Source organism: Lissotriton helveticus, chromosome 4_1 (assembly GCF_964261635.1).
Source record: "Lissotriton helveticus chromosome 4_1, aLisHel1.1, whole genome shotgun sequence".
NCBI classification, from domain to species: domain Eukaryota; kingdom Metazoa; phylum Chordata; class Amphibia; order Caudata; family Salamandridae; genus Lissotriton; species Lissotriton helveticus.
Genome location: NC_136063.1, coordinates 290643862 through 290661378, shown reverse-complemented (window position 1 = coordinate 290661378; position 17517 = coordinate 290643862). Strand labels below are relative to the sequence as shown.

General features: G+C 43.7%; 1 protein-coding gene across 1 annotated transcript in view; it reads right to left on the bottom strand.

The window, feature by feature from the left end:
- TATDN1 (TatD DNase domain containing 1) overlaps positions 1-17517 on the bottom strand; it is a 216552-nt gene that overhangs the window by 122458 nt on the left and 76577 nt on the right. Inside the window, 1 exon segment of the mRNA XM_078686792.1 lies at positions 8830-8879. Coding sequence (XP_078542918.1) covers positions 8830-8879 — 50 coding nt within the window.

Genomic DNA, 17517 nt, shown 5'->3' with positions numbered 1-17517 from the left:
AAAAAAGTCTCCACCTAGCTCGTTCCTGGAACGTTTCTGAGAGATAATCTGGAGGGGGGGGGGGGGGGGGCAAGAAAGAAGGTGGCCTCAAAACGCACTTTCTCCATTTAGTTTCCATAAGAATATTGAACAGTGATACTGCAGAAACTGCTGAACGGATGTTACACTAAATTTAGGACAAAGCTTAATCCTGACCCACCAAGCGTACTTTTTGTGATTTGATGTAAATCCGTTCCGTAGTTTTTGAGCAATTAAGGCTAAAATATTTTGTATATTTCACACTGTGGATGATCCATGGAGCTGATAGATCTCAAGGTAAGATCTGATTGGCTGCCACCACATCAACATGGAAGTGGTGGCACCCATCTTAGGACTCGGAACTCAGAACAAATCCTAGAAAAAGGGTTTGAAAAAAAGGCATATAGGGCAAGGGAGGGATACCATAAGCCCTAAGGCCTGGTGGCCAGAGGCACTTTATATAGGGACAGAAATAAATGTGGTCTTGTTTTTGCTGCACGTTCGCAGAGCATCCACAAATTTGCAGCAAAATGTAAAAATAAAAAAAACACAGGCCTCCCCGTTACGAGGGGGAAATTGCGAAAAATCTTATTTACAGGAGGGGGGCATGCGGACCCCCTGCCCTCTGAGCCTCTGGGAGGCCAGGGTAAGTCGAACCCGACATCAAAGGAAAGGAAAGGGGGTTGATGGGCCTCCCTCCCCAAGTCTGAAAAGGTCATGGGGATCTCCTACCCGTGGCTGAATACGAATGAAAAGGGGAGGGGTGCACAGCTCCCCTCCCCGACCCTCTACTGGCCCTGGGACCCCATTCTGACATCACTGCACCATACACTGCTAATTACCCCACTTATTACATCACTTATGACATCTGCTATTACATTGATAATATCCCTTCAACATTTCCAATGAAAATATTGATGAGAAAACTGTGCATGGCGAGGGCGCGAGTAATAGTTACCTTAGGGCACAAGCTATAGTTACTTGAGATAACTCTAATTGGTATATTTCTGTGATTTTTGGAGTTTAAAACGTTACATTGTTATTGAACATTTAACCTAATTATAATGTTATTTTAACTTTTGGTTCTTTCAGTGAATATATATGAGCCCTTCACCAAAAATCTCTATCTTCCGGCTCGCATTTGGCTATTTTGCTTGTTTCTACCACAGCCCATAGAATAAGGCAATGGGCATTTTGGTAGGACCTAGATATAGCGCCACTCAATAAAACAGTTTCCCAACAATACAGTTGAAAGGAAAGGACTTCACTTAATCAATGATTGATAACAGATATATATAATTATATATATATATTTGGTTGTCTTTATAATTGTTCCGTAGTAATCAAGACATTTATTAAAAGTTGTAATATTGATTCATCAGCATATACTAGCACTGGCATATATAGTTATCCTATTGAAATCAAGCACAATTTATTGGATTAGCAAAAGTGGATATGTAATTTTTTATGTTGACCCCACACCCCCTCAACTTTGTGAAAGACTTTTAAAGCAGTTGCCTCTTACTCGAGGCTCATTTAGTAACAGCATGAGTTATTGCAACTTTGTGACAGTCTTCTTAAGCAGCTACTTCTGACTTGAAAAAGACATCTGGTAAAGTGCTGAAGCGTTGCAGTCTTGTTAAAAGCTTCACACTGTTTCTTCTGGCTTGCAGAGGACTTCTAGTAATTCCTTGAGTTACTGTAGCTATGTGAAAGGGCCACAACGATTGACTTTGCCAATGCTTGTTTTACTGGTAGGTTCCCTGATGTTAGCACAACATGGCCTGGAGCAAGCACAAATCCATGCCGTCTTCCACACCTTGCAAAATACCTATACTGCTTTGTCTTTACAAATTCAAAAATGCTACATTTTGCAAACATGGGCCACTTTTTTAGCTATCTAATTCACTAATGAGGGCCACGTTTACTTTGGTGCCCGAGTGTACTTTCTGTCCCAGTTCGACCCTGCCTGTGGGGATGTGGTCTGGAACCAGCCCAACTCTGCTTCTTTACTTAGTGTATGTCAAAGTAAAATTCTTTGGCATCAACTGCAGCTCTCTTCCTTTGAGTCTGTTTTTTTCGCAGCATGATATTTAAACAGCTAGGTGGCGGGAGGATGCACTCAACCAGCACACACAAGTCATTTTCCTATAAGGACTCCAGTTAGAAAAGGAGAGAGCCAACCAACCGTCAGGTGGAGCACCTAATCCCTGCAACACACCTTAGCCAATGCTGCAGGTTGCTGTGAGCAATTGCATCAAAGGTCACTGACAACATGGCAAATAGAGGAGATCCCTACCCATACCTCAGAGTTAATCATCACTCTTGGTATTACACCGGGAGTGAAACTCATGTTGAGTCAAATCAGATCAATACAGAGAGGGAGAAGCTTGTAACTCCCTCACCCTTAAAAATGAGAGATTAAACTATAATAACAGAAGTACCACAGTACCACAGTAACAAAGTAACAACTTACATTTTTTATCTACAAAGATTTAAGGAGGGAAACACTGATCAACCTTAGCACTTTTATCCTAGACAATGAATAAATGAACCAATCCTCTCCAAAGCAGCACCATCTCCCATAAATGTAAAACTTTCTACGATAGTGCTTCTTTCTAATCATTGGAAGTAGCAGAGTCAGCCAAACCAAACCTGCTCAATGAACCAATGTTCTACAGCTACAGCCATCCCAAAAAGATTTAACAAACAAAATGTTTCATTTGGAGATTGTCATCATAATTAACGGTAAATATTGAAACTACAACAGACAAGCATGAACATACTGATTTGCTACACGTCAATGATAGAGGCGAACTTCATGGCTCAATGTGATTAGGAAATGAGGCAGAGGACTTTGCAAAGAGGTGGAAGCTTACCTACCTCTGGAGATATGCACTGACATAGCAGATCTTAATGGTAACTGTGCTAGCTGGCACCACTTCTAGGTGCTTTGGAGTGGCACAGTCAAAACTTTAGGCAACTGTTGTCAACTAATGTGATGTCACACTAGTGTACAACCATACTGACTATTCGCTGGAATAATATCACAAAGCCCTCAGTTGTCTCCTCTGGATGTGTAAAGACCAATGAGAAGTGGAGGATAGGAGACTCCTATTAACAATACCTCCTCTATCGTGCTTGTTCCTCAAAATACATTAGCGAAAGGGTGGAGAAGCTGATGTAGTGCGGTGGATCCAAACCGTCCTCGAGATCTTCAAAGAGCAGAGAGGAACAAAGGAGAAGGAGACATTGCACACCCTCCACTCCTCGCATTATTACTTCCACAAAACGCTTCCTTGCCTCATTCTGAACTCGTCGACACTAGATGAAAGCAGAGGCAGTGTGGCTGTAATTATCTATGATGCTGTCAGCCTGACCGCTTCCCAGCTACACATGTGACAGCACTGTTGTTCTGAAGAATGGGAGAAGCTGCCTAGTTTGGGGAGAGGCCAAACATATTTTTATATTTGAATAGGTGAATGGGAGGCGCGAACGGTGGTGGGCAAAGGTTGTAGATTACCACTTATATTTCATATATTACATATATATTTAAGTTAGGGTGACAAAGTCACGTAAATAAGAAACCACATGGAACAACATAGTGGCATTCTAGAGTCCTCCTTTTGGCACTGGGGAAAGAAGAAATAGAAGTGTGACTTTACTTTAAGAGGCACTTTATAATTCAATGCCCCTTTTTGTTTCATTACTCCTTTTCAGATGTCTGCTTTTTAAAGGTGACAACCGAAGAGTTGTTCGCTAATCCAATACAGTTGGTTTTACCGAGTGCATTACATTTATATCAAACAGTGCAACAACTGTAGCTCAAAAACTCCATTATCAAAATTAATTGTTTTGCTGCTAGTTATCCATATCCTTTCAACTGAATGTGAAAAGGCTGAAAAAAGGTTCAAGATCACTTGCCATGGACCCCACCAAAAGTACATAATTTCATATGTGGTTGTAGAAGGTAACCTACTTCTAAACCGTGCATGTGGTTAATCGTAGTCTACAGTATTCACTGAGATATAACTATGTCTGATGGTTACACTCCAGTAGTTTATAATGACCATTTGCACATGCTCCTCTGTCTCTGCAGTAGTTATTTATTAAAATACATCCATCCTGGTAATAATTCAATGTTACATCTGTAATCCCTTTTATATTAGTAGCATATGTATATATGAAAGTATGTGATATTTGTATAGTGTAATACTAACCTCGCGACTAAGTAATAATTCACCTCCACTCTCAGAACCCAGATTCCTCTCCATTAACTCAGTGACTCTATCTTTGAATTCCCCCTTGACTGTGCTCTTCTGCTTCTTCTGCAGAAGAGCACAGTCAAGGGGGAATTCAAAGATAGAGTCACTGAGTGAATGGAGAGGAATATGGGTTCTGAGAGTGGAGGTGAATTATTACTTAGTCGCGAGGCAAAGGTCTTTAGAGAGGTGTGCCTTCAGCCCAAATTGGAGCAGTATTAGGGCTGTCCTGATAGATACAGGAAAGTCGTTATTGATCTGGGGTGCATATGAGGAGATGGTCTGTCTCCTCCTTTTTTAGATCGAGCCTAGAGTCAGCGCGCAGGCGCTGCGCTGGTGCAGATTTGTGGTAGTTCAGTACGTGAGGTAAGCCCTGCCCACTACCCCGCCCATATTTTTCATTGGCTTATGTCTTTGCCCTTCGTAAATGCTGCATTCCGATTGGTTTGTAGGCTTGTTAGTCCCTCCTTATGACAGCCATGTTGTCATTTGTATCCTCCCATGGCTACTGGCCCCTTTACTTCGAGTGTTACAGGTATGTGTAATTTAGACTGTGAGCACTATTTTCTTTAATGAGGTTCTTCTAATGCCTTCTCTTCTCCGCCCTCCCCCCCTGTCCGTGCCTCCTCCCCCCGCCTGCACTCCCGTTGTCCATGCCTTCTCGCCCCCGTTTGCAATGCAATAGGTCTTGCGTAAATGCGAGTCCTATTGCATCGCAAATGCTTGTTGTGCATTGCATGCATGCTTTTTAACGAGCCGTTTAATATTCGGAATACAAGTGTTTAATTTCTGCACATGCTCATTAACGTTGCTGTCTTTGTGCACGCCCCAGTGAATAGTGGCTTAGAGCTGCCCACGCTCTGTGGCACCTGGGTCTCTGAGCATGCCTTGATAGTTAGTGCCTATTGTTTCGAATCCATAGTAGACCAGGCACCTTGGTATCCAGGCTCTGCTCAGATTTTGTGTTTGGGTTCCCAAGTCGCTAGTGTGACCGGTGCATGTCAGTGAGGTGCAGGTTTCAGGGAGTGCCGCTTGGGCAATGTAAAGAATTTGCGTCATTGTTTAATAATTGTAAGACTACAAGGAGGGACATGCCCCGACAGGTAATAGAGAAGGTAAGGTTTTGCCCCGAAGATTGCTTATGAAGAGCCAGTCATTTTATCATAAAATGGGCACCTAGTGCCAGAGCTGCATGCCAGGTGAGAGAGTTGCGTTTACAGTGGATCCTAGACTGGCAGCTGTGGCTCCGAGGGTGGCTCTATTTCCTCTCCCTGGATTTGATACAATGGCCACAAATTAATGCAAGACCCTGCTGCTCTAGGGCGTAGCAGTGTAATGCTCTGCGCCAACAGGTTGCATAAGGAGAGAGGTTTGATAGCTGCATTTATTCGAATTTCCCTCCTGCCTGTCAGCATGCACAGCACAGGGGAAGGGACGTGCCAGTGACGGTAGGAAACTTCCCTGCATGAGAAACCCAATATCAAAACAGATTTAAACCATTTTAGGTTTTACTTAATACGTGCTGCACCACTAACTGGTGTCAAATATTTAAAATATTTTAGAGATAGGTGAATAAGTGATGGTATGTGTATTATAGCTTTGTTATTACACCAGCAAGAGAAGTGTGCAAACATCATGCATAACGTGCAGTTTAGTTGCTGTGCACAGCTAATGTTCCATCCACGTTTGCTACTGGTGGGAAAGAGTTCTCTTTCCTAATTAACCATTTTGTGGTCATGTGTTTGCTGCATCATCTTTTGAGCATATCACAGAATTGTGTGACTGCAAAAAGAAATTCTTTTCAAAGTGGTTCAGCCAATGTTATATAATATTTCACACAAGCCGTTACAAAAATGTCTTGCACTGGCCCTTCATTTCAACAAGAAATGTAAACATAGACAAATGAAAATGTTTTAGAGTTGGCCACAGCAAAACATATTCTTTCTTTTGATAACAAGAAAGTACAAATATGTGACATTGACATTGTAAACGTAATAAACACCAAACATGTTCTGTGTGTCTACAAGCAGCAGTGACCAGCAATTGTGAATGTAGTGATATGTCATTCAAGCACTTGGGTACTATCTAAGGTGGATTTGCAATGTGACCAAACCAGAAATCTATTTTCTGAGTAATAGCCAAACCAGGAAAATATTGGATTATTAATTACTCTGTATTGCTGTAATGTAGTCAATAATGTGAACAGAATTTAACCTGTGCCACTAGTAATGTATGCATTCTTTGGTTAAGCATGTTCATAAGTACCTAAAACACTCATAGACGATGATCATCCAGATGTACACATTATGTATCCAACCTGTTGGTTTGCCCTGTATCTACAAACATGTGCCTAACATGTTTGCATAAACACGTCATGAATGTCTTCTGCCCCAAAGTAGTACCCTTACCATAAATGGCTTTCTGTGTATTCGAAACAGTTCTCACATTCAATCATGTTAGTCGTTACCAGGTTCTGTTTCTTTATTTTTATTCTAGTATGTGGTTCTGCATTCATTTTGGAAAAAACCCTTTATGTGTGAGAAGATAAAAAAATGGATAAATGATACCACTAGTACCCCCTGTTGCATATCACTCTGTGGTTTTACTGCATTACACTCTGGCTTGTGTGTCATCATGTCAGTTTGTGGGCGTATTTTACTGGGTCTTGGGAAGTCAGTGCTTACTGGGCAGTGTCCATTCCATATTCTTTACCACCATGGTTGCCACTGGCCTGTTTTTAGGTCGAGCCTGAGCCAGCGCGCAAGCGCTGCTCTGGCGATCTGTTGTAGGGACTGTATGGAGGAGAAGCTCCACCCACATTTGTCATTTCCTTGTGTCTTTGCCCTTCGTAAATGCTATGTTGGATTCCTTAATAGGCTTGTTAATCCCTCCTCCTAGTTAGTTGTCATTTGTATCCTCCCATTGCTACTGGCCCCTTTACTTTGTTGTTACACTTACCTGTACTTTTTTTCTTTTTTCTACCACTGGTTATGGTTAAGTTCAGCAAGGCGACGGATTTCAAATGAACAACAACATGGGCGCATACAAACAATGGCGGCGGGGCTTTTTTTTCCTTCACAGTGGAAGCCTGCTTTTACAAAGCACCGTGGCACACTGTTCCTAATTAGTAACAATGGCGGGCACATTTTTTCCTTTTTTTTTAAACATACTAAATAATGTGGCCGCGCGTCTCGTTGTGTGCGGCTTGCCTGGTTTTTATTTTTTAATAACATGTTAAATAATGAGGGTAAGGCACTCATTTTTTTTATTTTTTTTTTAGTTAAGCACCCCAGGAGAGTGCTTGCCAGCTGTCACTCTTATGCACAACCCTTCCGACACCTCCCTACCAGTGCTCCTTGCTGCTCTCTCTCACCCACGTGCTTTCCACCACCAATACCACCACCACCAATACTACCAATACCACTACCACCAATGCCAATACCACAACCACCAATACCACCACCAATACCACCACCACCAATACCACCACCTCCAATACCAGCACCACCAACACCAGCACCACCAATACCAATACCATCAATAAAACTACCACCACCATCAATACCACTACCACCAATACCAATGCCACCACCACCAATACCACCACCTCAGTGCCTCTCGCTCACAGGGGCATTGTACGAGGCCAGAGCTGCAGCCGGGACCATCCATCCCTCCCTCCCTCCCTCCCTCCCTCCCTCCATGCCTGCCCTAAGGACAGCCCGCCCTGAAACAGCTGGAGCGTTTTTTATTAGACCAAAGATAGCAATGACATTATGCAATGCCACACTGCACACTCAAATCACAGAGAGGGCAGGAAATAGCCCTCCCGCTCTTTCTCCCAAACCACGATAGTGTAATCACAGAGCGAAAGGTGTTGGAGCATTTTGTGTTAGTGTTTATAGCTCGGATCTTATGTAACTCCGACTTCACACTTTGTGTCTGTGTAATTTACAACACTTACACATCCTCTTCACGGCACTATTTATCACTACTTTGAAGATGTTGCAGACCGGTCTCTGCCTCTGATATTTACCATCTAACAAGCAGTCGAGAAGGCTCTTTAATGCAATGCAATAGGTCTCGCATTTGCGAGAGTTTAAGCTATTAGTATTGTAAATGACAATGCCGTTCATTTACGTTTTAAAACCCAAAACATAAATAAAAGGCATTGTCATTTACAATGCCAATAGCTCAAACTCGTGTAAATGCGAGACCTATTGCTTTGCAAATGCTTGTTAATATTTCTTTGTCTCCACTCCACAGCTTATCGCCAGCCACAATAAGCGATCAGGCAAATAATGTAATCACATGCAGTTTAAAGATGTTTACACTTCCCCGCCCGACACTCTTTATGTGGCCTCAGATACCATTTTAGCAGCAGTCCACCTTGGGAATAGGATGTGTGATTCGGGTTAATACATGGGTCTTATGTTTGGTAGCCCATGGACTAACCACTAAGGCTTTCGATATCTCACTGCACATATTTTATGGCGAAGAGTTTCTAGAAATAAAAAATGTAAATGAATATTTAAGGTAAGCTAAACAGTACCTTTTGAACTCCAACTTTGACAGCTCGTTCAATGATGTCTAAAAAGTCATCTGTAAAAACAAATGCAGACTTGAAGAAACAAGACACACAGACATTGTCAATTTTAATATAAAGAATTTGTGTAGACAGGTGTGTGTTCAGCTGGCCGAGTAAATACATCAGAGCACCCCATCCCGAAGCTGGGGCTCTTAAACCTTCCTTCTAGTGTATTAACATTGAACCAAACAAGCAGACTCCAGATATGGTCACACCATTAAAGCCTCGCCTGCAAATCATTAGCCTCACAAACTCTGTGACCAATGGCTAATTACTTCTTATATGCACCGTGTAACTCCACTAACTTGCAACAGCAGCTACAAAGATCCCCTTCTCCAGGCTTTTTGTCTTACTGCATACAGTACAACAACATCTAAACTTGAGTGCACAAGTCCTGAGCTGAAACCCTGTCTTCTAATAAGAAAAATCTAACGACTGGGACCTAAATCTTCATTCCTACATTAAGCTGCCTTCAATTTACCCACATACAGAAACTTACTTAAAACAGGATTGTTATATAATACTTTCTAACTCTATTTCACAGTTATTGTTTTTATTTAGTTATGGGGTTCCATCTCTTAGTTTCTTGTTGCAATCATAATCAACGTTGTGTAGCCCAATGACATAATTTCTTGATCCTTGACACTATACAAACACGGTTATTGGTAAGTTCCAGAAATTCACATTTTTACCATAGCATTTACAGTAACTTATCTATTGACTTAGCAATACCACAGGATTATGTATCCATGAAAGACAACCTATGTAGTTGTAGTGAGTAAAAAAAAAAAGAAGTTAAGCTGGCACTTTATCTGAAAGGGTCAAGAATGACCACATCGTAACTATCCCATGTCATCTTAATTACCTGCCCATGCCTTCCCTCCTCTACGCTTTAAAGGTAAGGTTCACTTCTACATCCCACATTGTGATTCACATCCCCTGGGTCAAGAACTCCAAATACCGGTCTTGCTCAGTATGAAGAGGACCATCTAACTTTTAAAATGCCATTAAAACCCCATTCTGCATAAAATGAAACTCAGTTGATTGAATTCAGCATTTCTTAACCTTTTAACTTCTGTGGACTCACAATATTACACTTCTGGAAGCAGTGGACCCCAGCCTAAGCAATGTTTACAATTAGAACTTTAAAAAAAAAAATACAGAACTAAAGAAAAAGGTACACATAGAAAATAAACAAATTTTGAAATATTTTCTTTAATTCACAAACAAAAAATATACAAATTATTGCAATTTTAATGGGAAGGTTGGAGCTTTTAAAAAATTGGCTGTATTTCTAAAAGAGAGCAATATGCTGGACTACATCACTTTTTTATTTTTGCTCCTCGTGCATCTGCTTTTTGCCACTGCAGGTCAAAATGTTTTCAATAGGGGTGTGGCCAACCAAGATGGCCGAGTGGACGTAATCCACGAGGGCTCTGCAGAGCAAATTATAAAATCATGGGAAAAATTTACAGCGAGCGAGTATAATGGCATGAAACTAACCGAGAGGGTAACATAGATAAAGTAGCCACCGGCGGAAGCGAGAAAACCCGACCGAAATTGCCAGATGCCACCAGATTATACAGAGGTATGTGATGATCGGCGCGGGCTGGGAAGGCCGAAGCTGAAACAGTACACGGAGCGGTGCCCCAAAGTGACAGCATCCTGAGAAATAGCGAGCAAGAGCAGGGGACATCAGGAAAAGCGGAGGACGGCTGCGGGGAGTGACGGAGCCTCTCCCCCCCCCCCCCCCCAAGCCGACGGACTTCCCAGAGCGACGGCAGGACGGCCTATACGCCACACTGCAGACTCGCAGGAAGAGGAGGCGCTGTCGCCCGTGAGCTGCCGGATGAAGAAGATAGATCATTGGCCCCAAAGGCACCCTTACTTGAAGGTGGGTCCACAGCGAACGGGGCGGCGAGAGACAGGGAGCGGCTGCGGGAGCGGAAGAGAAACCCTCCGGGAATCAACCGGGAGATCGAATCCGACCGTACCTGACCCTAAAATGGCACCAGGTCGGGACACATAGAGCAATAAGTGGCTGGGGAGGCGAACGGGTGGCAGCGATTGATCCCCTCACAAAATGCACCATACCAATAAAACGGACTTCACGCTGCGGCGGTCATGGGGCCTGGAAGAATCTGGGATACTGAGCCCATTTGACACAGTGAAGATAAACATTATACAGAAGGCTGCCCCCCCGACCCCCACCATTAACGAAGAGAAAGGCCCGATGTGGGCATGAAGGTAGCAATAAATCAAGGGGAAGAACCAAACGATAATGGACTGCAGGAGCGGGGCTCGAAAAACAGGGGGAACATCAAGGCTAATGACGCTCTGGACGAGAGGAAGAAATACAGCTTCAGAAGCTCTCACAAATACATGGCAAGACAGAGAATGTGATGGGAAACAGCGGTGAGTCCAGGCAGGCACATTCAAAACAGGAGGGATAATGGCATACGGCGGCCGCACCGCAAACCCAGCTATATAGGCCTCACTCTAGCTTAAATGGAGATAAGAGCCAGACATTAATCAGGGGTCCCAGTAAACCGAGAAGCATCAAATGTCAGTTATTCTCTACCACTCTGGATGGAATCCTGAAACCAGACATCAGACAGCGCAGAAACTTGGGAGGAAGCTTACGAAGACCAGGGTCAGGGTGCTAACGCCACTAGGCCTAACGGTCCGCGCGTTAAGGTGTCACCGTTGGGTCGCCCTTATGCGACCAAAGAAAACAGGGTGTACTGTTACTTTTCGGCAGCGGAGGCCAGCTAAGCAACGACCACAGATGAAACCATGGCCCTAACCAAAGAGGACTGCCTCACTGCAGGACTTCAAAAGGGAAAAAAGGGAGGAACTGAGGACGGACATGAATACATCCATCAAAAACTTGAAAGCAGACATTAACGGGCACATAGTGTCGCTCCAAACGATGTGGACTCAGTGGGAACAAGAACAATGGGCTTAAAAGCCAAAGTGCAAAAACTGGAGCATCAGGCGCACAACATGGAAGAAGCGGCTTACATAATGAGAACACAGCCTCAGCCAGCCGTCCTAAAGTGTGAAGACCTGGAAAACAGGTCTAGTAGAGGAAACATACGAATAAGGAATCTGGCGGAATCATTGGAGGGTCCGAATATGGAGGCCTTTGTAACAGGGTTGTTCTCGGAGCTGCTAAATGATGCGACAACTAAAATAAAAATTGAACGGGTACACCGCGTAGGCCCACGGCAGGAGGGCCTTCAAAAGCACCCCAAAGATGTTCTGGTCAAACTCCACTCATTACCGGTGAAAGAAGCCATACTGCAAGCGGCACACAAGGCGGACACCGTCACCTTTCAGGGATATTCATGCGCACTATTTCAGAACATTGCTCAAGCCACATTGTCCAGACGCCTACAATTTAGACCGGCAACGGATAAGCTGTCGCAAGAAAAGATCAGATACCGGTGGACATACCATTCGGCCTAACATTTGAGGTTCCCAATACATCGACCTACCTAACAGCGCAACTCATGGCGCACATTCAACTTTGGTTCTTTAAAATCTAAAAACGTGTTCTATCATTGTAAATAATCATTCTTGTTGAACCATTGATCCCTGTACATTATTTTTGTCACTTTGCGCCTTCCGCTGTTTTCTTCTCACTTGCGCCATCACCTTTACGTCACGAACATAACGTGCACCAAGTTCCTTTTTGGGTTGCCTTTGCAATTTATGCTCACAGTGCTGATATAACTGTTCTGTATAAACTGCGATTTCAAATATATGATGACATGAGCCCTTTTGAACAAACTACCAGGAGTCTCCCTCTTTCCTTTTTGTAATGACGTGTACATACATATGTATTTGCTTTCCTCATTGAATCCAGTTGAGACACTGTCGCTAACTTTTGCTTACTCACCCAGATCTCAACCTGGTCTATGGGTTATACTCCTGTACTGACTTTAAAGAAGCAGCGAAATTATTAGGGATCCCCCAAGAAGAACAGGCACCAACTTCCAACATCGAAGAATCCTCCAAACCAGCCAAAGAAAAGCATTAGTGGGACACGCAAAAACGCACAAAGCAGCAGAAGAAAATGACAGGAAGCTAGCCGGCAATGATTACATGAACTGCACAAAGAACATTCCGGACACTTGGATACATCGAACCCCTATGGGGCACCTACTCAGATAAGCCAAAATGGGACACCTGCGCTAAAGCGGGCAAGACCACTACCTGAGTGGAACAGTATTAATGATACTGTGATGTAGGAATGTTAAGCTATGTTGTAATGTTCTGTTTAAAGTTAAAAGTTCCACAATGGTACATGGTACACACAAAGGGAGGGACAAGGTGGAGAGGGGGACGGAACACTTCCACCTCGCAGGGGAGGGGGCAGGGACAGAGAAACCAAGCAATTTAGCTGAGACACAAATATTCAGCGATCACACCACTAACTTGGAATGTGAAGGGCCTGAATACTCCAGCAAAACGCCAGAAAATATGGAAATACATCACAGATAGGAGGAATGACATAGTGTCCCTTCAGGAAACACACCTGAAGAAATCAGAAGAACACATAGTGCACCACTGAGACTACCCCGCATATACAGGTCACCCACAACCTCCAAACATAATGGGGTAGCACTAATGTTCCACAAATCGTTGAGGTTCTCCCCAATGTGCTATAAAGCAGATAAGGAAGGACGGACGGTAATGGTTAAAGGCCAGCTCAGGGGCCGTGTATGCACATTTGCCACACTATAATCCCCGAACACCAATCAAATCCCCTTCACACAGTCTTTCTTAGATAGGCTGTGAGGATTTGCAGAAGGGGAAATTATTCTTATGGGAGACTTTAATCTGACGTGAGACCCCAATCTAGATAGCACACACGCCACCAGACACGGTACGGGCAGCTTTTCCAAAACACTGCTAGGAAATTTGCGGATCTAGGGCTAGTAGACACCTGGCGAACACAGCATCCACAGGACACAGGACAGGGACTACACCTTCTTCTCATACTTGCACAGAAGCTATTCACGTATAGGCTACACCTTTGTGAGCTACACCCTGGTACAGGCCATACGCATGGCATCCATAAATCCAATCACACTATCAGATCATGGGCCTATAGAAAACAACTCTGGATTGGGCACCCTCCCCACCCCCCACCCAAATACAGATTCTGGTACTTCCCCAACTCGCTGACCCAAGACAGATTACTGAGGGACAAGCTCCGCACCTCAATAAAGGAATACTTCCTTCAAAACAACACAGGGGACACCGCTCCCTCTATCACATGGGTCGCATTCAAAGCGGTGATAAGGGGGAAATGTATTACCCTGAACTCCACCCTGAACAGAGAACCGCTGAAAGACAGACACTGAAGGCTGAACTTGCCACAGATGAAAAGCAACACAAAGACACCCTGACTCTAGCCCACCAACGCAAGGTGACAGCATTAAGGGGGAAACTAAACACCAATTACACCAACCGAGCAGAACTTAGCCTACCGAGATTGCAGCGGATAGGCTATGACCAGAGCAAAAAAGTAGGCTCTCATCAGCACGACAACTACGAGTCAAAAGAGAGAAAGACTACATTGGGAACATTGAGGATGGCCTGGGAGGGATCACGGGGTCAGACATTGACTAGGCACAAGTATATCAGAGCTTCTACGAAACAGTATACACAGCAGAACAACCAACAGCGCAAGCCCAGCTGGCGTTCTTAGACAACATCAATCTACCCCAAATAACGAAAGCACAAAATGAGTGGATAGGGAGCCCAATCACAGAGGAGGAGGTCCGGCAGCACTGAGGACTCAGAATCCTCACAAGGCCTCGGGCCAGATGGGCTGACGGCCCACTTTTGCAAGACATTTGGATCGGAGCTCATTCCCCATTTGGTGACCTTGTTCAACCACATGGCGGACACAAGAGCGGTGAGACCCATGATGACAGAAGCAATAAGGGGGGGGAAGTCTATTGACTCTGAACACCAATCACTGTTTTGGCAGATAAACCCTTACTTTTGTATTGGCATGCCACATTTAAGCTTGAAAGGCCTGACATTCATCCCAAAGCGTTTGGGGATCATGCCATTGATTTATTTGGTTATTTTAGGTCCTCGCTGCAATGTCCAGGTAGGAGTATTCAGACAAAAGTGTATGTTGACATTAATAGACTACACATCATTGGTTGGGAAGATCTAGCTAAGTTAAAAATTCTTTTGAGGCCTGGACAGGATGAATCCATTGTTTTAGGTCAAAAGCCTATTTAGTCATAGTCATAATATAAGCACCTGTGAAATGTTTCTGAAAACTTTTGGACCAGCTAACTCCAAGTCCAAATCTCCACAAGATACCTATGAACCAATAAACCAAAAGGAATTACTTACCTGGCCGACTAACAATCCAAAAACGTATCCTTTGACACCCCAAATCAGCAAATTAAGGCAAATAAAAAGCGCCATGCACAGAACACTCCGAGGACTGCGAAAAAATGGGGCCGACAACAGTTTACAGACCGAGCTGAGGAAACTAAAATGCATGAAGAACAAGATTCTGGGGCGAATAAAACAGGATACCACAGAAAAAACATGGGCTAAATTGCTTTACGACTCAAAAGCTAACAACAGCGCGAGATTCTGGTATACAGTAAACAAAATAGATAATCCTAAAGCCCCTGGAATAAATTTCCATATAACAGAAGAAGCCTGGGTAAAACATCTAGCCCACCATTCCAACAACAAAGCAAATGGAAAAAGACAAGACTCAGGGGTCCGAGTGGAGTGTCCGAAGGCCCCAAAGCCATTAGACGAGGAGACCAACTTCCCAGGCTCAATAAAACAGATCAAGACAAGAATTGCGAAAGGCAGGAAAGAGGGGGCCTCAGGACCAAACGGAATTCCCCCGTCCTTTATAAGCAGGAACCAAACTACTGGGATGAGCAACTGCTCCCACTCTTTATGAAAATCTGGGTGGCAGAACAAATCCCGACCTCCTGGAAGGGATCAATTATCGCCCCGATATACAAAAAAGGCAATAGGAGCGAAGCAAAGAACTACAGGCTCATCGCCCTCATAGACATTGACGCCAAATATTTCTCGGGTCTCCTACTAGAAGAACTAACGGAATGGGCATCAAAGAAAAACTTAATTCCCATTGCCCAGATTAGCTTCCAAAAAAACACAGGGACAACGACAAACATTTTAGCTCTCTCTCTTTTAATAGACTCCACAAGTAAACAAGCTCTCAGGCTGGGACGTAGATCCAAAACTTTTGAATCTATTGATTTTACTTCACACAGAAACCTGGATTCAAATAAAACTGGGGTCAGGCAATTGCTGTCAAGGGAAATACCAACCACAAAAGGATTGAAGAAGGGGTGCGTTCTCGCATCGACCCTGTTCAATCTCTTTATGTCCGACCTCTCCGCAGACCTTGATAACTGTAATCATCACGCCCCAAACTTAGGGGGCTACAGTCTGTCTAACCTTCTGTACGCGGACAATTTAATATTAATAAGCCGAACTCCCGTTGGCCTTCAACACCTTATAAATACAACAAGTAATTTCTCAGAAAGGAACGGGCTAAGTATGAATCTAGAAAAATCAAAGGTGATGATAATAAATAAAAATGTCAAAAAACAACAGCCACAGTGGTTTCTACGCGACCAGAAGATGGAGATAGTCAAAGAATACTAATACTTGGGCATAATCTTCGATATGAAAGGGACATTCGAACAACAAAAAACAGCGATCAGAAACAGAGGGATATCATTGGCCATTGCATTAAAGAGCATTAAGAACAAAATAACAGGCCCACACCTAATCCCTCTGCTAGATGTGCTACAAGCAAGACTACTGCCGTTGATAACTTACGGCAGCGAAAGCATGAGATGGAGAGATGAGTCCATCCTAGACAAAGTAGTGCCCAAAGCAATGCGAATACTTTTCAGCCTCCCATCGTACACTTTGCCAGCACAATTAAGGCTTGAGTTCGGTCTCCAAAAACAACAAATAGCACGCAAGGGTGCATACGCCAAATGCTGGCACAAAATAAAGAGAGCTGAGATAGGTACCTTGAACACATACCTATGGAAAGAGCTGGAAAGGAACAAGGACAGCCCTGCAATGGTCTATCTCCAAGCAGCAAGCAGCAATAAACTCTCTTGTGCTAAAAGATCTCTGGGAAGCGAACGGGACTCACAAATGCTTTAAGCGGCTCGTAAATAAAACAGTGAAGATACTATTCCTGGAAGAAGATAAATCTGCACTTACCAGGAGGGCCCATGGGTGGTTCGTGATCCATAGCTATACCAGGTCCCTACCACAGGCATACCTAGGCACAGGGTTCTCAAGGGCAGCAAAGGAATCGTTTTTGCTGTTGAGGATGGGAGTAATACCATCAAAAGAACATCTCCCCCCATGGACACGTTCGGAATCGAATAAAAACTGCAGACACTGCGGTGACCTAAAAGAGGATGTCTTGCACTTACTATGCAGTTGTAAAGCCCTAGAGAACGAACGAAGGCTACAACTAACACAGCTTTGAAACCAAAGACGTCTGCGAACCCGCCGACAGGCATTGTTGGCATGATTTTTGGGGGGAGACATTCAATTAGCCTGCAGACTGGTAGGTTTTATGAAATCAGTAGATAC